General features: G+C 34.2%; 1 protein-coding gene across 1 annotated transcript in view; it reads right to left on the bottom strand.

Moving 5' to 3' along the window:
- The window catches only part of LOC142336343 (uncharacterized), a 52,282-nt gene that overhangs the window by 16,784 nt on the left and 13,939 nt on the right, over nucleotides 1-21,559 (bottom strand). Inside the window, exon 3 of the mRNA XM_075385106.1 lies at nucleotides 10,436-10,594. Coding sequence (XP_075241221.1) covers nucleotides 10,436-10,594 — 159 coding nt within the window. The remainder of the gene's footprint in view (nucleotides 1-10,435; nucleotides 10,595-21,559) is intronic.

Raw genomic sequence — 21,559 nt, 5'->3', positions numbered from 1 at the left:
AGAATATGTGTCAAAGTCATAGAAAGCATTCGCTATGAATTGAAACAATTATTTCTATCACTTAAGCATCATTAGCAACCAATGATTAATGAGTAACAATCCAACAAAATTTGCAAAATTAGCGAAGGAAAACAAAGAACTTTTAAAAATATCGCTGATAGTTTTCGAAAATGAAGAGTCAAAGTGATAAAGAAAATCCAACAATTCTTTAATTAGATTTATTTATGCGTTATTATTAAACGACGGGAACTGTCATTACTGCGAATAATTGACAGACTAAAAACATTCTGATACTTTTACAAAAGAATTTGACAGTAGTTAAAACCTTTAAATATCAATTGAGTCTATTACAGCTTCTATTACAACCCATCAGAAAGCTAATAAGATCAGTCATTAATCGGAATTAAAAATGGTGAAAACAGGACAACAAAACTGCGCTTTGATGTATTCAAAAAAACTAGAACTATGCATTGAAAAAACACAAGAAACAACCTGATAAACATGGTGATAAAAATCATCACTCTAATGACTTCTGATTGACACCGAAGTCGAAAAAAAGACAGCGCACCAATACAATCCAGATCTGTGAAAAATCCCACTTTAATAGCCGACTGAGAAGATGGCGCCAGAAAAGAATGAATGAAAAGAATGAGACACCTGAAAAAATGATGTCTGAAATTGATTTCAACTCGATTAAGCTGTAATTGATATACTGTAAATCTGCCCTCGAATACCCTTCAATTAGCTGAAGATATCCTCAATTGAATTCCACTCCTATACTTAAACTCAGCAAAAATCACTTTGAGAGAGAAAAGGGCATTTTGAGAGTGCGATGATGTGTGACCAAACAACTATTCACACGAATGAACCAAAAAAACTCGCTACAATAAATGTGATTCAGAAATTACTAAAATATTATAAGAAAATTGGGCTTATTACGTTGCCGTTGCAATGCCCTATAGGTAACAGTCTTTCTTGTGTATTACTCCTCTTAGGACATTGAAAAGATTTATAGTGGCCTTAAGTCACCTTAATATTGGCCTCAAAAGAGTGCTAAGTCAATTAAAATCAAGGAAATTTGGGAGGTTACGGAAATTTTCAACCTCGAGCTCTATCAGAGGCAACACGATAAAATCTGCTTCTAGCAAAAAAAAACTACAAAATTCTGCTGGATGGCTGAAGAAACCTTGATTGTTGAAGCAGGCAAAATAATTTTAAAAAATTACAAATACATTTAACATAACCGACTAACGCCGGGAAAAATTGCTCTCAAACGACCGCTTGGCTTCATCAGTAGCTAGCCACGGTTTGATGAGGCTAGCTTTAGCTTATTTGATGGGGCGTGAGGTGAGGGTAATAGATAACATCACGCCACATAACAGCAGCTGAAGTGCGGCATCAACAAAACAGTTAGGAAAGACAGAGAGAGAGAGAGAGAGAGAGAGAGAGAGAGAGTGTGTGCGAGAGATAAAATGTGATTTAGAAAGAGAAGGAAAGAAACCCCAATCAACAAATAGAGAGAAATCTAAAAATATTTTCCATGAGATTCGACTCTGCAACTAGCTTTCTAGCCTTTTTTTAAATCATATAAAGAGTGCAAAATTCAAAATAAAAATTTCCACATTTCGCAGTCAAAAGAGCTCAAAACCATTTTTGTCTCAGGAGTTCTGTCATGTAACTCATCTGAAAGACTTCAAAATTTTCCTTGGCCAGTAATGATCGATAAACTCAAAAAAGGACAAAAATATTCAAAATTACAAAAACAATGGCAAATTTTAACGAAATCTTGCTAAAATTCGTGATATTATTATCTTCAAGAACCATTTCCTTGTCTCAAGAGACTATCCAGTGCCCCTATTCCAAGCCTTAAATAGCTTCACTGGATAATCAGTAAATAAACAAAGATCAATAAAAAATGATAACCATTAGCTCTAGAAACTATGCAGCAGCTTATTATCAAACCTCGAAGAAGGTCTCAGGAACCCTGATGCCGGAAAAATTCGAAAAAACTCAAAAACTTGAAAATGCATGGCCAAAAAAAGTTCTGAAACTTAATATTAAACCCTAACGGGAGTTTTCTGAGCCCCAAGGCTGACAATATTGAAAAATTTTTTGAAAAATAGAAATTTTTGACAAAAAAATGCTGAAAATCGTGATGATGAAATCTTGAAAAACATCCCATTAGATGTGGAAACTATACAGTAACCAATTACCAAAACTTAGAGGTTTCTTGGCTCTTGAGGCTGGAGAAACCTAAAAAATGACAGAAATTGTCAGAAAACTGCAAGTTTTATCAAAAATTTGTGATATTCAAAAGTTGAAACCTATTCCAAGGCCAATAAAAACTTTTCAGTAACTTATTATCCAACCCTTAATAAGTTCTTCTGGCCCCTGGGTCTCAAAAAATTTGAATAGTGACAATAAATGTCAAAATATATGAAAAAATTAAAACTGTCCAAAAAAAAGAACTTTTGTTTTTTTGACATTTTATCAATTTTTACCAGCCTCAATTTTATACTGCTCAAACAAAAATTTCGAAAAATTACAAAAAAACACAAAAAATTGCAACATTTTTGGTTCCAAAACTCCTAAAAATGACCACTTAACCTCAAACTACGGCCTTCCCAGTAGCTTCACCACACATAGCACTTGAAGGACTACTAAATGCTTCTAAGGGCCTCTAATGAGACTAAATGCCCGCTGGACGCTACCTGTTCATCGCGTTTTTAGGGAAGAAAAGACAAATAAGTCAGACAAAAATAACTCAAGCAAAAAAATAATTGCATAAAAAAAGACCAACAGGACTAACATAATAGTTACAAACTTCGTTAGAGCAATTAACCATTAGTGATTCCGATAGTTGAAAACGGCACAAACGACTAAATAAATTCAAAAAACCTTCAAAAACAATTGGTAAAATTCATCGAAAACGATAGTTGAAATTACAAGTTGATAAAATTAACGAAAATTACACCACAATAGCAAGCAAAGGAGAACTGTTCTGAGACTAAGCCAAAAGACCACAAGAAAGGCACAATAAGTTTTATCGAAAAATTGCAAAAATTTGTGATATTCAAAAGTTGAAACCTGATCCATGGCCGATAAAAATTTTTCAGTAACATATTATCCAACCCTTAATAAGGTTTTCTGGGCCCTGGGTCGCGAAAAACTTGAAGTGACAATAAATGTTAAAATATATGAAGAAATTGGAATTTTTGTCCAAAAAAGAACTTTCATCCGTTGGACATTTATCAACTTTATCCGGCCTCAATTTTAGACTGCTCCAAGGAAAAACCTGAAAAAATTGCAAGTTCGTTAAAAAAAATTGCTAAAATTTTCTCATATTAAAAAGTTGAAAACTATTCCATACCCAAAAAGAAAATTTCACTAATTTATCAGCAAACCCTTAAGGAGGTTTTCTAACCCGAGTTACCAAAATATATAGCTCTCAAAAAGGTAATAAAAAGTGCTTATATCTTGCAAAAGACCTCTATCAACTTTAACCAGCCTCAGTTTTAGGCTGCCCAACAAAGAAGTCGAAAAAGGGCGAAAAACTGCAACGTTTTGGGCTCAAAAACTCATGAAAATGTGCTAACTTAAACTACGGCCTTTCCGGTATAATCATCACAATAACCACTTGAAGGACTATGAAACGCGGCTAAGGGCCTCCAATGAAACACAATGCCCCTGGGCGCTACCTGTTTATCTCGTTTTTTAGGGACGAAAAGTCAAACGGGTCAGAAGAAAAATCAGTCAAGCAAAAAATCGAATAAAAAGATCAACAGGACTAATATAATTGCTACTAACTTCGTTTGAGAGCAATCAGAAACCGTTCTGTATACCTAAAACTACCAAAACTAAAATCTTAGCTGGCAGATAGCCAAAAAACTAGCAGCAATAGCTTCGCTGATCTGCAGTCTCAAAAAGATGGAAGATGGTAAAAGAAACCGACCAAAAAAAAGGCTGAGCTGTTGTATTTTAAGAATGTGTTTAACCTAGTGCTGATTCTATTAGCTGCCCTAAATTCTATTAGCTAAATACCCTTCAATTAGAATGACACACACTTATTCGACCTTACTTCTTCGAATTAAAGTAAATAAAAGTCATTTCAGAGTGTCATTTTTAAGAGATAAAAGTCATTCTTATGAGTGAGGTAAGTCATGTATGACAAAAAAATTAGGTCACGATAACGAACAAAAAACACTATCCACTAAGTGTGAAAATGACGTCACACACAAATCAGCTGAAGTTGCATTAACGAATGAACAAAAAGCATATCTGAAGTGCTGATTGTGACGTCATATGGTCGTAACAAATATCCTGTTGACGAAATAAAAACAAACAAACAACTAGACCTAGAACGGACTATGAGTGAATTGGCATAACCATTTCTAAAATTAGCAGATCAAAAAAATAACAAACACATAAAAAATCATAGTAAAAAACAGCAGGTGAACAAAAAACCACTGACGAGAAATGGAAATTTGATTGAAACAAAAACTAGGCCTAGAATGATTTATGATTGGATTAGGAACACGATTTAGAAAAAATCCGATCCAAAAATCGAAAAAACAGAAAAAAAAATAAAGTGAAATTGCCGCATGGGAACAAAAAAAAACCACTAGCGAGAAAGCGAAGTTTTGTTCAAACTCCGTTTTCTCACTCTAATTTAAAATTAAAGGGACAAAATTTCACGCCGCAAAACCAATCACTTTTTCGCTCCATTTCTTGTTTCGGCGTGACCGAGATCACTACTCCAAATTGAAATCTTTGAATTGTAAAAAACAAGAGAAGACTAATACTAGCCATAGCTATCGCTTTGCGGCTATTAACGACGAGCGTTTGCCTTCTATAGTACCCAGCTGTACTTAGGGATGCTAGCATTAGGCCAGTTGCTCAGCTACTTAAATCCCTCCGGGCTTCACCTGTTTTTCCCGTTTTTCAGGACGAAAAGGGTCAGACGATTAAATGGTCAGGGAAAAATTGCATAAAAATGACCACAGGACTAATATGATTGTTACAAATTTTGTTCACCTATGTCAAAAATGGACAAAAAAGTCCTCTCTTACTCATAGCAAATATGAACGATGACCAACTTCAACAGAAGACCATTTTGTAGAAAAGCAGGAAAAAGACAAACAACCATTTCTCAAAAACTGACCATTTTACCTTGAACTCGTTTAGTCCCTGTAATTTAGGCTCTGTAATACTCCTTACACTATAAACCCTAGGGCTCTACTAGTTTATCCCGTATCAAATACAAAATGCGTGACAACATCTGACAGAAAACAGAGCAGCAATAATATCTTTGGATTGGTTTTTAAAAAGCCAAGAGAAGGCGCCAATGATTGATCCGCTCATCTGTCACTATCGCAGTAATTCAAAAAAACCTAACCAGGTAGAATGATTATCAGCTTTTCGAAGAAAATCCATGGCGTATGATAAAAGCCGCTAATATCAACTAATTTGCACTCATTCACATTTAAAAATCGCTATCGATCTGAATACAACATTAAATATTGCTAGAGCTTCAAAATTGCAAAACGAACACATAGTATTCATATAAGTTTAACTGCAATATCTTTTTTCACGGTCACAAACTTAACAACTAAAAACTTATCGAGTACGGATCCCAATGGCAATTGAAGTTTTCTGCTGACTGAAACATTAAAACTGTCACAAATTTCTTGTTAAATCTCATGTTTAACCATCCAACTCCTCTTCTCCATATCTGTGCTTATGTATTCGGACAACGGCATGCTCTGTTTACATACCGATTAAATTAATTTTTGGGCGAACCATTTGTGAGAAAAGTCAAGTAGGCAAAGCAGAGAGCAGAAGATAGACCGCCCAAAAAGAGCAGATATTATCAACTTGGAATTGAAAGGCAAAAACGGTAAATAGAAGCCATTCTAATTTTAAAAATAAAAAAGAAAGTTCTAATTAGTTCAATGACTTTAATATGCACTAATAACTCATCAAGTCACCGCAACAAAAACTTATTGGTTAAAATACAGTGCTGTTTATGTTGATCTCCAATAATGAATCATTTCCGTTTTACAACTTACCGATATATAAATTTCAAAAGTCATTTTTGAGTGAAACATAGGAATGATCAAAAATACCAAAGCAGAGGAACTGAAAACGCAAAGCTTTAGCAAATAAAAAACGCGGGCAATTTATTTACAGAGCGGTAGATATCAGCAAAAATTGATGTTTCGAGCTTTTGAAGCAAGGTCAAATTGCCGCAAGAGAAATTCATGAATATGACAAATTAAAAACATACCCGGTAGAATACCGGAAACGACTCAAAGAGTCGTGCAATTAAAACTTATCTCAATAAAAAACAATATATAGTGAGAAACAATCAATTTTTAGTTACGAATGTGGCTAGGTGGCGTACGCGGGGTTAGTTAGGGGGCGGAGAGCTAAAGTAGGTGTACAAAGTTGGGGTAGGTGAGGGGGGTGTAGGCAAGGGGAGGGGTTTGTTAGTGGCGGGAGGCAATAGACAGGTGGATTTGATAGGCATGTGGTTGGTCTAGTTTTAGCAAGGACATGTGCGATCAAAAATTCTGAACAAAACCGACTAACGTCGGAGCGAATTGCTCTCAAACGACCCGCTGGCTTCGTCAGTAGCTGGCCACGGTTTAGTCAGGCTAGCCTTAACTTAATTGAAGGGGCGTGAGGTGAGCGCATCGGGGGGTGCATGGGGGACTGATGGGGGTGGGCAACAGTGAGGGGGGGGGCAAGGTGTGAGGGGTCTTTGGCTGCACGGGACCCTTACGGCCTGAACGATGTGCAGTGGTAGTAGGGATTGTGGGGAGAAGTTAGGGGGGCTAATGTGCGTGTATGTGGGGGGTCAACTTCTAAGAACTACCCATCACAACAGAAGTATAAGTCTCCAAAACAGTTAGTGAATCGTATAATTGGAGACTAGTGAGCTGAAAGGCTCTGAAAGAACTTAATGCCCGCTGGGCGCTAACTTTTTATCCCATTTTTGTGGACAGAAAGTCAAATTAGTCAGACGAAAAATCGGTCAAGCGAAAAATTGCATAAAAAAAGATCAACAGGACGAATAATTGCATTAAAAAGACCAACAGGACTAATATAATTGTAAAAACTTAGTTTGAAAGCAATCAAAAATGACCTTTTCACTTTGAATATTACCAGCAGTTCCCAATTATTATTCATTACAAACTAAGCTACTGTTAATGTCCAGTGTTCGATAACAGAGTTAAACTTTCGAAAAGAAGTCAAAATTGAAGTTATGAACAAACTTTCTTCAGCTAAAAAACCAGTAGAATACCAACACTCATCTTCGAGCCGTAAAAAATCAGAAGGGTTCTTATTATAGCGTTAGCTATTTAGGCTAAAAACCAACAGCCTTAAGTTTCATCCATATTCACAATGTGAAAATCAGGCGTATACGATATTGATGAAACCTAAAAACTCGTCGCTTCATATCAAAAATAGCGGTCTCCATGGTGTCTTACTATCAGCTTGTTTCCTATATTTCTTTTTAACAGCCATTTTTGATTGCATGGAGCCACAAATTAGCAAAAAAAAATTAAGTTAATGGAAAAAATGGACACCTATTAATGGATCTAGCAAATGCTAACGGCGTTGGGTTTTGGTATTCGATTCAATTGTTGAGCGTCAAAAGTCATTTGATAAATTTGGTGTTCTGATTTTTTTCATTCAGAATCAAAAAGTTGCCAAAAAATTGCTGGAAACAAACAGAAGAATTTCAAGACCTTCAGCAGTCTCAGCTATCGTTCCGTAAATAAAAATTAAACCAAAAATTATATAAACTAAGCCGGCAGACTGCAGGAAAATAGCCACGATAGACGCTTGTGGCCTTCCATGGAATTGTAACAACTAAAGAAATAAGATAGACAGATTGACTACCAGTCCTTTAATATACCACTAGACTTTTTGTGTTAGATTCGGACTGTCAGTTTTATGAGACAAATACGCTCTATAAGGAAAAAGCCTAAAAGAGCATTTTCAAAATTGATATTCGAAATCGAAAACTCAAGACTTATACTCAAGAAGTAGGGCACATCAGGGCCTTAATTAGATGCACACTTGTGAACTTCAATTAGTAAATGTTCATAAAAATTAGTAAAGTTCCATATGTGAGTTCAGAGTCATTTTTTTAGTGAGGTAAAACACGCGGACAAATGACATCACGCACACAAATTTTAGCTGCAAAGCAGTAGTCACTTAAATTGAAAAAGTCAATGGTCGCAAGAATAATCGATTGTGACGACGAATCAGTTTCAGCGAACAATTTCTGAGACAGGTGATGTCAAGCAGGCAGAACAAAGCAGGAAGACCGACCACACGGAAAGAGCAGAAAGTGCTCACTTCGGATTGGAAACGGCAAAAACCGAACATAAACCAACTAACGTTGGATGAATTGCTCTCGAACAAGCTGGGAGCAAATTAATTGAGGGAAGTAGCTGAGAAACTTTTGGGTCCTAGAACTCGAATATGACAGGGGTTCGAACCGCCGACCACCAGGATAGCAGTCACACATATTACCCACCTAAAATTTACCCACCACAAGACCAACACATTTACAATAATTACTTCAAACTTCGTTCGAGAGCAATTAAAAAGCTATAAAATCAAAACCATTCTGTTTTAAATTATTAAATGTCCAAAAAAATTTAAAATTTCAAAATATGCCCAAAAAAATTGTCAAGCCACAAAACCAAAATACATCAGCAACACATTATGGAGTCATTTTTATTCACCTCCAATAGTAGTTCATTTCTGATATATAAATTTAAGGGCTCACTTTTCAGTGATCAAGTGTTGAACAAATAACGCAAAGCGAACAATATATTTGCAGAGCGGTAGACATCAGCAAACATAAGCATTATCTTGAGCTTTCGAAGCCAGTTAAAGTGGCCGCAAGAGAAACCGAGGATGGAGATGGCAACCTAAAAATGAGGAGGATTAGACTAGCTTCACCTCTTTATGATTAAAACCGACGAGTTAAACTTCATGTGTGTACTATTTTGATCAGACCAAAAACTCAATTCTTCATTAAACAAATTAGCCCCCTTAAACATCAGGGTGTTGATATGGCCAATTTGGCTGACTTACAATTAGAGCTTTTTTTCTATATTAATTTTTCAGAAGTCATTGCGATAAGTCAGAAATTAGCAAAAAAATATCTAACCAAAACTGACTAACGTCTGCTCAACTGCGGTCAAATTCTAAGAACCTCCCTCCACGCCATGAGTTTAAGTCTCTTAAACATCTTTGGTGAAACGCACAATTAGAGGTTAAAGAGCCGTAAGTCTGTGAGAAGTTAATGACCTGTTGTTTATCCCAGTTTTGACGACGAAAAGTCAAATGGTGACAAGAAAAACTATCAGGCAAAAAGATGGCAGTGCAAAAAAAATGCAGGACTAAACTAATTGCTACAAACTAAGTTTGAGAGCAATTAAAAATGATATCTTAGTAGCAAGTAAAAAAGCAGTTGACGATCGCCGATCGCCATTACAAAAATATTTACTATTTCTTTTCTTGAGTAGTTTGCAAAGTAGAACACAGCAATATTTTAAGTTTACCTTTGCCCAAAATGTAAAAATCCGAGCTTTAATAAGTTGCAAGCGAACAAAAACCTTATGAACAAAACTGGCTTGCTTCGTAAATTCAGAATTGGACAAATTAAAATGCTTTCAACCAAGTCTATAATCAGCGGTCTTTCAAAGATCGTTCCCAATTATGGCGCGCTGGGCTGCGAGTAAATGATGCGCAGGGACTGTAAAACTCTAAGGACCGCCTTTCACACTATGAATTCATGTCTCCAAGAGTTTCGGTGAATTGCATACTGAGAGTCTACTAAGCCGAAAGGCTCAAAGGGAACTTAATGCCCTTCGGGCGCTTCCTGTTTTTCCGCTTTTGAGGACGAAAAGTTAAAAGGGTCAGAGGGAAAATCAGTCAAGCGGAAAATTGCATTAAAATACCACAAGACTAATAAAGTTGTTACAAAAGTCGTTTGAGAGCCATTTACTCAATCTTTTTAAAAGTCACTACAACTTAATGAGTAAAAATTGGTCCCTCTAGGGTCACTCTTTCAGTCGACTAAACCATTGACTAACAATACCAGTTTTTCATTCAATCGAAATTTAAACCAATAGATGCTCATGCGTTGCAATAAAAACACGCGGAACCATAAAAAACATCGGGATCCTATGAAGACAACATTTTTTGTCAGGTATTTCCACAAGACGCTCACAAGACAGTTAGCATCAGCTGAGATAGAGATACATATCTAGGAAGAAGACATCATCCAGGGTGCGTGCGGCGGAATCTGACCTAAGTAAGCAGTATTGCATGGTTTGTTATTGTTTGTTTTTTGTTTGTGTCACTCATGGTACGAAGAGGTATTTGATAGTGTACAACACTACCATACCGGATTCTGATCCTCTTCTTCATCCTCCTCCTCCTCGTCCTCATCACTTGACTCTGATGGGCTTCTTTCTCTTTTGACCCAGTTACCATTTTCGGTCGACTGGGAAACAGATTGCTGTTGTTGTTGAAGTTGCTGATGATACCGTGTGTTAGAGGAAGGCTGAAAAAGATAAATATTTGCCTTTTTTGGTATATTACGGAAAAACTAAGTTTTGCTGTTTAACATATTCAATTCTAGAGCATTTAGTCAACCAGCAATTGACTTGTTTACATTTTCTGGGCATAGATTTGAAAGTTGAAACAAACGAAACTTATCCTCCTCTTTGGTTACCCTCAGGCTCTCAATTTTAACAGATCATTCAAAAATTAATTCAACTTTTGATCAAAATCGGCATTTAAAAAATGTAACAGCTCAAAGAAAAACATAATATCAGCAGCCACATAGAAGCATAACTAGATAGTTAGCAACCGACTAAATGATGAGAGCTTTAATAAATTTTTCATTTCTTTTATATGAAATCTATTATCATATGTCAGTATTTTCGAAAAAAAAAAACAAAAATTTATTAAAAAACGATGGGAACTTACCAAAATATTACAAGCCTTAATAAAGGAAACAAAGCAGACTAAAAATACAAATCTGTTTCTAATCATCCGCAATCACCAGCAAATTAATGCAGAATCAAAATTTAAAAAATGCTCCCTTTTAAAATGCGCTATTTTCAACAATAAATGACAAACATTGTAATAATTTTTCATTCCTCAATAAGAATCTAACAAGAATTAAAGACGGGAACGCAGAAATTAAATTCAAGTTTTTGCTCTAGAACGTTAAAGATACCTAAGCGAGTTGCTCTCAGACTAACTAAAGAAAATTTGTCGAGAGCCTTTTTAACAAAAAACAAATTGAACAAAAGATTTTAAACAAAAGACAAATTGAACAATTAAATCTGATATTTTAATTCAAAGTTATAAGCTATGTTCTGAGGCTATATAACGCGACTTTCACGTCACATGAATGCAGACTTGACAAAAGAAAGTTGCAGAGAAAAACACGTCCTTGAATTTGAGGATCAAATTTCTTCGATGTTAAAGTGAACCTTCATTTGATGACTTGGCTAAATTTTTTTTACACAAAATTAAAAATATTTAAATTCCTGTGAGACATATCAATTAATGTGGATCTTTAACCTCCAAATAAGTTTCAAAAAATTATTGACAATTTTTCATCTTAATCATTGAAAACTTCAAAAACGAGAAAAAAAATTGATAACTAATTTGGCTGTTCTTGTTTCTGAAGTCAGTGTCCCCCGAGATCCTCAAAAAACATGAATCTATGTGACAAGGTCAGCTTTAAAATTGTTATCATATGAAAAAATTCTTCAAAGCTGAAAATTATGGTCTTTTACCCAAATTACGGATAGAAAAAACTATTTTAATTTATTGTATTTCAAAACTCACCCCGCAAAAAGTCAGCCCAAATTTTTCGATACTGTTATTCTCTACAGCTAAACAAAAAACCCAATTCGTCCCAATCCGTTAGTTCTACAAAAACAAGAATTGGCTGAGTTGGGACAAAATTTGCTGACAGCTAGTCTAAATTTGACCAAATTAGCCTTAAAACTAGCAAGTATCAACTCCGATCCGCTCGAAAAGTAAAATTCCCTCATTAAAATCTACGTACAAGAGGCTTGCAAATTCTTACTGCGAAATCAAGCAATTGTATTTTCCGCAGAGGTGCATTTCCTAATTTAGTTCTGAAATCAGAGTTTTAATCGAGCAGGTGACGTTGAAACAGTGTAAGTAAAAACAGCAGTATCATAAACATACCAGGCAGATTGCCGGAAAATAGCCGCCGTTGATTCCAATAAGCACGATTGGGATTGAAAAAATAGAATATATTGAAAAAAAAAAGATTTTTGTACAAAAACATTTTTAAGTCCGACATTTTTTAAGTTGAACATACTTCTGTTTCTTAGAGAGAGCCTACAGAGGCTACTATCAATACCAAAAAGCATAAGAGAAGGTAACTAAGACTTATAGGAACGACGTTCAAATAGCGGGCATCTAAAATTGGGCTTTATGGGTTTATCCCGTTTCTATTTCTGACTTCAATTTTTTATTCTGACTCTGTTCATTTTGAATTGCTTTGCTGAGCGACTGATGTTCAAACGTGCTTTTAGCAGAATGAGAGAAGAGAGAAACTAGCCTAGAGAAGTCAACAAGATTTCACGCAAAATGCTGAAAAAGCGGCAAAATGGTAAAGCGAAAAAAAGTTCCACGAAGTAAAAAAAAACATAGCAGGACAAGTCCTGAAATACAATCCAAGGAATCGAATGAAAAACAGACCTAATGTACCTGACCAGCAGATCAATTGAACAATCCCACGCAAAAAGGCGAAATCTCGAAAGTTGAGAAACTAAAAGAATCAAACTAAACAAAAAAAAACAATTATTCCTAAAACTCTTGAAGCTTTTAACCTGAAAGCCATTTATGAAACGATGCAATATAGTCATTAACTTACGCAAAAGACTTGAAAGAGATTAATTTGACACTAAAGGTAGATAATCTCGATAAAAATGACAAGTGCTTCAAAAAGAAATGTGAAAAATGCTCCAAATGAAAAGGAAAAAATAGAAAACTATTTTGTTGCCACTAGAAACTCTGCAATAACATACTAGCAAACTCAATAGCAGCAAACCCCTGGCGAGTGAGGAAAAAGACTAAATTCTCAGGGAGTCAAAGAAAAAATTACAATTTGAAAATCGCTAAAATTTGTAATATTAAAATCTTGAAACACATTCCCCATTACCACTAGAAACTATTCAGTAACCTATTATCAAAACCTAATGGAAACGTTTTGGCTGTTCAGGTAAAAGAAACCTAAAAGTTGACAATTTTCAAAAAATTGAAAAAATTGGCTTTAGCCATGGCTAATGAAAATTTTGCAGTAAACTGTTGGTAAATCCCAGACGAGATTTCTTGCCCCCTGGAGCTGGAAAAGTTGAATAATGACAATTAATGTCAGAAAATTGAAAACTTCAAGTTTCATCAATAAATTGGTAAAACTCGTGAAGTTGAAAACGATTTCATTGCCACTAGAACTATAAAATAACCTATTATTGTGACACCACGAGCTGAAACAACAAAAAATATTCAAAAACTTGAAAAATTTTTAAAATTTTGAATAAATTACCGTGTTTATGTTTGCTGTAGCAATACATATAGCTCTTAAAATGGCCATAAAAAGTGATTACGTCTTGCAAAAGACCTTTACCAACTTTTACAAACCTCAATTTCAGACTGGTCCACCAAAAAATTCGAAAAAAAGACGAAAAAATTGCAACATTTTGGGCTCAAAAACTTCTGAAATTGACATGTCAACCTTGCATTACGGCCTTCCCAGTAGCTTCACCACTCTAAGTACTTGAAGCACTACTAAACGCGTCTAAGGGCCTCAAATGAGACTAAATGCCCGCTGGGCGCAAGCGAAAAAAAATAATCGCATCAAAAAAGACCAACAGGACTAATATAATAGCAACAAACTTCGTTCAAGAGGAATTAACCATTAGCCATTCCGATAGTTGAGAACGGGACAAATGACTAAATAATTTCAAAAACCTTCCAAAACAATTGGTAACACTCATCGAAAACGATAGTTGAAAGTTGCAACCCCATAAAACTGACGAAAATTACACCACACTAGAAGGCAAAGGAGAAGTGCTCTGAGACTAAGCCAATAGATCACAAGAAAGACATCAATTACAACCACGACTCAAAAATCCACTATTGAAAATATTTTTAAAGTTCAAAAACTTTTTTAAAAGTTGAAAACGCCATTAAATTAGGTCATTTATTAGATTCGTTTAGTCTTCGGTAGCAACCTGACAATTGCGATTATTGGTACTAAATTATAATACAACAAAACGAACAAAAAGGAGCGCAAATGAACTCAAATATTTGCTAATATTTTTCAAAAGAATTTGTGTCAAGGTCATAGAAAGCATTCGCTATGAATTGAAACAATTATTTCTATCACTTAAGCATCATTAGCAACCAACAATTAATCAGTAACAATCCAACGAAATTTGCAAAATTAGCGAAAGAAAAAAACAATTCTTTAATTAGATTTATTAATGCGTTAATATTAAACGACGGGAACTGTCATTACTGCAAATAATTGAGAGACTAAAAACATTCTGATACTTTTACAAAAGAATTTGACAGTAATTAAAACCTTTAAATATCAATTGAGTCTATTACATAGCTTCTATTACAACACATTAGAAAGCTAATAAGATCAGTCATTAATCGGAATTAAAAATGGTGAAAACAGGACAACAAAACTGCGATTTGATGAATTCAAAAAAACTAGAACTATGCATTGATAAAACACATGAAATAACCTGATAAGCATGGTGATAAAAATCATCACTCTAATGACTTCTCATTGACACGGAAGTTTATATAGTTTGAAAAACATTCCATTACATCTATAAACTCTGCAGTCAGCAATTATCAAATCATGGAGGAGGTTCCTTGGCTCTTGGGGCTAAGAAACCTAACAAAATGACAAAAAATTCTCAAACTTGAAAAAAATGCAAGTTTTATCGAAAAATTGAAAAAATTTGTGATATTCAAAAGTTGAAACCTATTCCAAGGCCAATAAAAATTTTTTAGTAACTTATTATCCAACCCTTAATAGGGTTTTCTGTCACCTGGGTCTCAAAAAATTTGAATAGTGATAATAAAAGTCAAAATATAAAAAATTGTCCAAAAAAGAACTTGTCCTTTTGAAAAGTATCAAGTTGAACCGCCTCAATTTTAGACTGCTCCAACAAAAATTATGAAAAATGACAAAACACAAAAAATTGCATTACTTTTGGTTCAAAAACTCCCAAAAAAGACCATTTAACCTTAAACTACGGCCTTCCCAGTAGCTTCACCACTCTAAGTACTTGAAAAAATACTAAACGCGGCTAAGGGCCTCTAATGAAACTTGATGCCCGCTGAGCTTTACCTGTTTATCCCATTTTGAAAGCTCAAAGTCATGAAAAAGGTGTGAAAACATCTTACAAAAACAAAAAAAGACAGAGCACTAATACAATCCAATTCTTGGATTGTAAAAAAAAATAGGAGCGCTATAATAGCCGGCTGAGAAGATGAGGGCGGCTATTAAAAAGCAGTATTGTATCAATAATGAACAGTAGGCACATTTTTCATTATGACGGGTAATTTTACCATTACAAACACCAAACTAACATCTCAAAAAAGCAGTTATCTTTCTGAAACTACCAGCAGTTAGCCAGAAAACAGCAGCGCTTATCTGTTTGGACTTCATTCGAAAAACCCTGTTTTCTAGAAATTGTTCTTTTTCACAATAGCAAAATTCACAGTAGAACTCTTCTAACCCTTAGTCGTTGGACTCAAGTGCGCTCTTATGAACTTCAATTATTGTTTAACTTTTAAAAACACATTATTTCAGTAAAAAACATTTCATTTTTTTGAGGTGAGTTTTATGTGAGCTTGCAAATCTTTGTATTGAAAAATCATTAAACAAATCATTGACCAATCGTTTATTCTAGTAGAAAAATGTCACCACAAGGTGATTCAATTAGCGAGCAATAGAACTCGCCGAGAATCATTGCTACTTTGAGCTTTTGAAGCTTGGTCCGACGACAGTCAAGGAAATACAAAAGATAAAAAAAACCTCAGCTGTTGCCAATTTATGGTGAACTATCTTTAAACTTCATCAAATGAATGCAATTTATAATTTTGAGCGTACAGTTTGCTCTGATCATTGGCTATCAACTGAATACAACAAATAAATATAATTAGTGTGTCATTAGAAAGCCATTACATTATCAAAAAAGCAACTCAGCGCTACTAGAACACATACTGCTTTTCGTAGCATTTGCGGAAAATTAAGAGCTAAGATATTGATTAGAGGTCAAACTCCCGCACGTGAAATACTCTTAAAAACCGAAAATTCGATCAAACAACAAATTCTCACTCGATTTTAAACCGACATTAAAAAATTACACGCTTTAAAACGACTAAATTATTTGCGCCAATTACAACTCCAGAAGACTAAAATTACTTTTCAAATTTGACGTCTCATTTGACGTTTCATTAGGCAACAAATAGCTGAGAGACATGAAAGACAAAACTAATGAAAGATAAAGACATGAAAGATAAAAACTTCCATAGTGAAAACTAGAAATAAACCAGAAACTCAAAATCTTAACACACATTTTACAGAAAAAAACACAAAGGTAGGCCCCCACTTAACGAAAACAGTTCTCTAATCTTTACAAAAACGGGGCCTGTCTTTTCAAAAGTCTTAAGAAAGCAGTTTGGGTCTTTTGTTTCATGGAAAAAGTACCTCAACAAACCAAGTAGTTTTTGAAAGAAATACTCGTAGAATAGTTAAACAAGGAGGCTCGGTAATGTGCGTCGGCACAATGTTGCGACCCCGCTTATGGACAATTTTTGCTTAATTGTCTAGCAAATGAAGAAGAGATAGCGAACTTTCAAAAAACTCACATACTGATCAAAGAATAATTGGTCTACGAATAAAAAATTGCTTCCAACTCAAATAACTTAAAGGTAAATGTAAAAATGGCCACATTAGTGGGTCGAAGATACCTGCCATTATTGTTCCCACCCCTACTTTAGAGGGGAGGGAGAAAATCTATACTCAAATGGGTTTTGTTCTGTTCGGACAATTTTGGCCAAACGATATATTCATCGTAGAGATTTCTGAGTGGTAACATTAAAAAAACGCAGATCCTAGAATTTGGAATTAAAAAGATTTTTCCGAATTTCGTCTTTTACAGGAAATAATTGAGGTTTAAAGATTTAAGGTTTGTTGATATAGATTCTTGCTGCTACCTTTCGTGATAAATGAGCGTTGCTGAATTCTTTGATTGGAGTTTTTCTTGGCTGAAAACTTTGATAACATTTTCAGAATTCAGACCATTTTCATCAAAAATTGCACAAAATATGCTTTTTTGGTCCACTTTCTTTAAGTTTGCCGAAATTGGAGACCTAGAAATAACTGCCACAAACTCCGTAAACTCCAAAAGAGATCTACCTGAAATCCAGTGCCCCATAAATTCTTCTGGAATTAGAATTTTGCAGGTTTTTTTTGCAAATTAAACTCGATAATTATACAAAATGCATCCATCTTTGTTTTTTTGAAATATTTCACTTATTATATTGGTCTAATTCACAAACATTGGAAACACATGGGTGATTTCTTGGACGCGCACCAAGATCAGGGATAGATTTGATATGATCATGCATTCTAAAAAGCAGAAATTTTTTAAACTTTTATTTTGGTGCTGCCTGTTTTTTTTAAAAATATTTTGTTTTTAAGGTTTTTTTAAGGTTACGGATTAGACAATTTGTTTCAGAAGAATTTAAGATACTCTCCAATTACTTAACTTAACTAAAAAAGCGTTGTAAAATTTGTAATTGAAAATATTTATTGCTTTCATAGCTTATGGTTTTAAGGGCTGCGACAGTTCTTGAAGAATTTGTTCTAGTTTTTTATTTTTGCCCTGTATTTGTTATCTTTTGTTTTCGTATGCCAAACATTGGGTCTCAATATAAACGGTCTCAATGTGAAACTATGAAAATATAAAGGAATCTTAATAAAATAAATCAGTATATAGCTAACGGTTTTATTGACTTTCAAATTAATTTTTTTTCAAAAAGGTTAAAGTACTCGTCAACTTATCCCTTTTTGTTCTGATTTTCGTCTTTTTTCGTGTTTTACAATTTTGCATCCTTTTCGTTTTTTAGAGTCATTACTGAGAGATTTTGTTTTGTTTAACCAAACAAAAATTTTTTGTTCATTAAACGATTTAGCTGATGTCTTTACGGATTAGACAATTTGTTTCAGAAGAATTTAAGATACTCTTCATTTTTGTTTGTTTTAGATACTTTTCATTTTTTAAGGTTCTTTCCGTTGTCATTTTGAGATAGTCGTTTTACAAAGAAGACTATGATGTTAAAAAGAGACGCAACTGATGATTTAATTTTCCCGCGGTTAATATTTTGTAAATTTAATTGCTTCAACACAAGTTTCGTAAAGTTGTTTTGTGAAATTTTATTTAGTTCTTCCGGTATTTAATGTTACCTTACTAAACGCGACTAAGGGCCTCTAATGAAACTTGATGCCCGCTGAGCTTTACCTGTTTATCCCATTTTGAAAGCTCAAAGTCATGAAAAAGGTGTGAAAACATCTTACAAAAACAAAAAAAGACAGAGCACTAATACAATCCAATTCTTGGATTGTAAAAAAAAATAGGAGCGCTATAATAGCCGGCTGAGAAGATGAGGGCGGCTATTAAAAAGCAGTATTGTATCAATAATGGACAGTAGGCACATTTTTCATTATGACGGGTAATTTTACCATTACAAACACCATACTAACATCTCAAAAAAGCAGTTATCTTTCTGAAACTACCAGCAGTTAGCCAGAAAACAGCAGCGCTTATCTGTTTGGACTTCATTCGAAAAACCCTGTTTTCTAGAAATTGTTCTTTTTCACAATAGCAAAATTCACAGTAGAACTCTTCTAACCCTTAGTCGTTGGACTCAAGTGCGCTCTTATGAACTTCAATTATTGTTTAACTTTTAAAAACACATTATTTCAGTAAAAAACATTTCATTTTTTTGAGGTGAGTTTTATGTGAGCTTGCAAATCTTTGTATTGAAAAATCATTAAACAAATCATTGACCAATCGTTTATTCTAGTAGAAAAATGTCACCACAAGGTGATTCAATTAGCGAGCAATAGAACTCGCCGAGAATCATTGCTACTTTGAGCTTTTGAAGCTTGGTCCGACGACAGTCAAGGAAATACAAAAGATAAAAAAAACCTCAGCTGTTGCCAATTTATGGTGAACTATCTTTAAACTTCATCAAATGAATGCAATTTATAATTTTGAGCGTACAGTTTGCTCTGATCATTGGCTATCAACTGAATACAACAAATAAATATAATTAGTGTGTCATTAGAAAGCCATTACATTATCAAAAAAGCAACTCAGCGCTACTAGAACACATACTGCTTTTCGTAGCATTTGCGGAAAATTAAGAGCTAAGATATTGATTAGAGGTCAAACTCCCGCACGTGAAATACTCTTAAAAACCGAAAATTCGATCAAACAACAAATTCTCACTCGATTTTAAACCGACATTAAAAAATTACACGCTTTAAAACGACTAAATTATTTGCGCCAATTACAACTCCAGAGGACTAAAATTACTTTTCAAATTTGACGTCTCATTTGACGTTTCATTAGGCAACAAATAGCTGAGAGACATGAAAGACAAAACTAATGAAAGATAAAGACATGAAAGATAAAAACTTCCATAGTGAAAACTAGAAATAAACCAGAAACTCAAAATCTTAACACACATTTTACAGAAAAAAACACAAAGGTAGGCCCCCACTTAACGAAAACAGTTCTCTAATCTTTACAAAAACGGGGCCTGTCTTTTCAAAAGTCTTAAGAAAGCAGTTTGGGTCTTTTGTTTCATGGAAAAAGTACCTCAACAAACCAAGTAGTTTTTGAAAGAAATACTCGTAGAATAGTTAAACAAGGAGGCTCGGTAATGTGCGTCGGCACAATGTTGCGACCCCGCTTATGGACAATTTTTGCTTAATTGTCTAGCAAATGAAGAAGAGATAGCGAACTTTCAAAAAACTCACATACTGATCAAAGAATAATTGGTCTACGAATAAAAAATTGCTTCCAACTCAAATAACTTAAAGGTAAATGTAAAAATGGCCACATTAGTGGGTCGAAGATACCTGCCATTATTGTTCCCACCCCTACTTTAGAGGGGAGGGAGAAAATCTATACTCAAATGGGTTATGTTCTGTTCGGACAATTTTGGCCAAACGATATATTCATCGTAGAGATTTCTGAGTGGTAACATTAAAAAAACGCAGATCCTAGAATTTGGAATTAAAAAGATTTTTCCGAATTTCGTCTTTTACAGGAAATAATTGAGGTTTAAAGATTTAAGGTTTGTTGATATAGATTCTTGCTGCTACCTTTCGTGATAAATGAGCGTTGCTGAATTCTTTGATTGGAGTTTTTCTTGGCTGAAAACTTTGATAACATTTTCAGAATTCAGACCATTTTCATCAAAAATTGCACAAAATATGCTTTTTTGGTCCACTTTCTTTAAGTTTGCCGAAATTGGAGACCTAGAAATAACTGCCACAAACTCCGTAAACTCCAAAAGAGATCTATCTGAAATCCAGTGCCCCATAAATTCTTCTGGAATTAGAATTTTGCAGGTTTTTTTGCAAATTAAACTCGATAATTATACAAAATGCATCCATCTTTGTTTTTTTTGAAATATTTCACTTATTATATTGGTCTAATTCACAAACATTGGAAACACATGGGTGATTTCTTGGACGCGCACCAAGATCAGGGATAGATTTGATATGATCATGCATTCTAAAAAGCAGAAATTTTTTAAATTTTTATTTTGGTGCTGCCTGTTTTTTTTTAAAATATTTTGTTTTTAAGGTTATTTTAATGTTGTTTACCGACAAAATCTTCAATTTACGACTCCATTAATGACAGCTCCCATTTACGTAATAATGAGGCCAAATGTTTATAAAATGTATATAGTATATTTTCAGAGAACCCAATGGTTCCTTTGAAGAAGAGTTTTAGTAATCTTTAACTGCAATCTTCTATTTTGCATTCAAGAATCTTCATTTTTGTAGTTTGATTACTAATTCGAACAAACCAACGCTCCAAAAAGCTTCTTTAAGAGGTGTGGATGGAGCTCAACGATTGTTATCTAATGACTCTTACGACAATTAATATATTTGTTTTAAGAAAATTGCATTAATTTGAATTCGTCAATTTTCTATCTTATTTCTGCCAACTTTTAACTAATTCTCAGTAAATACAGGTCAAACTTTCTTTCATATAAATTACAAAAAATCTTTGGCGCTTTGTAAAAAAATCGGCTTCTTTGTTTTGTTATGAGTTTTCCAAAATTTGTGATTTTTGTGCAAATTCCCAATTTTAGCTGTTGTTTTTGTTTCGTTGTTAGTTCTCCAATTACTTAACTTAACTAA

Source organism: Convolutriloba macropyga, chromosome 3, assembly GCF_964194025.1.
Source record: "Convolutriloba macropyga chromosome 3, txConMacr16.3, whole genome shotgun sequence".
Classification (NCBI taxonomy): Eukaryota; Metazoa; Xenacoelomorpha; order Acoela; family Convolutidae; genus Convolutriloba; species Convolutriloba macropyga.
Note: the sequence above shows the minus strand (reverse complement) of the source record. Positions and strands in the feature narration are given on the sequence as shown.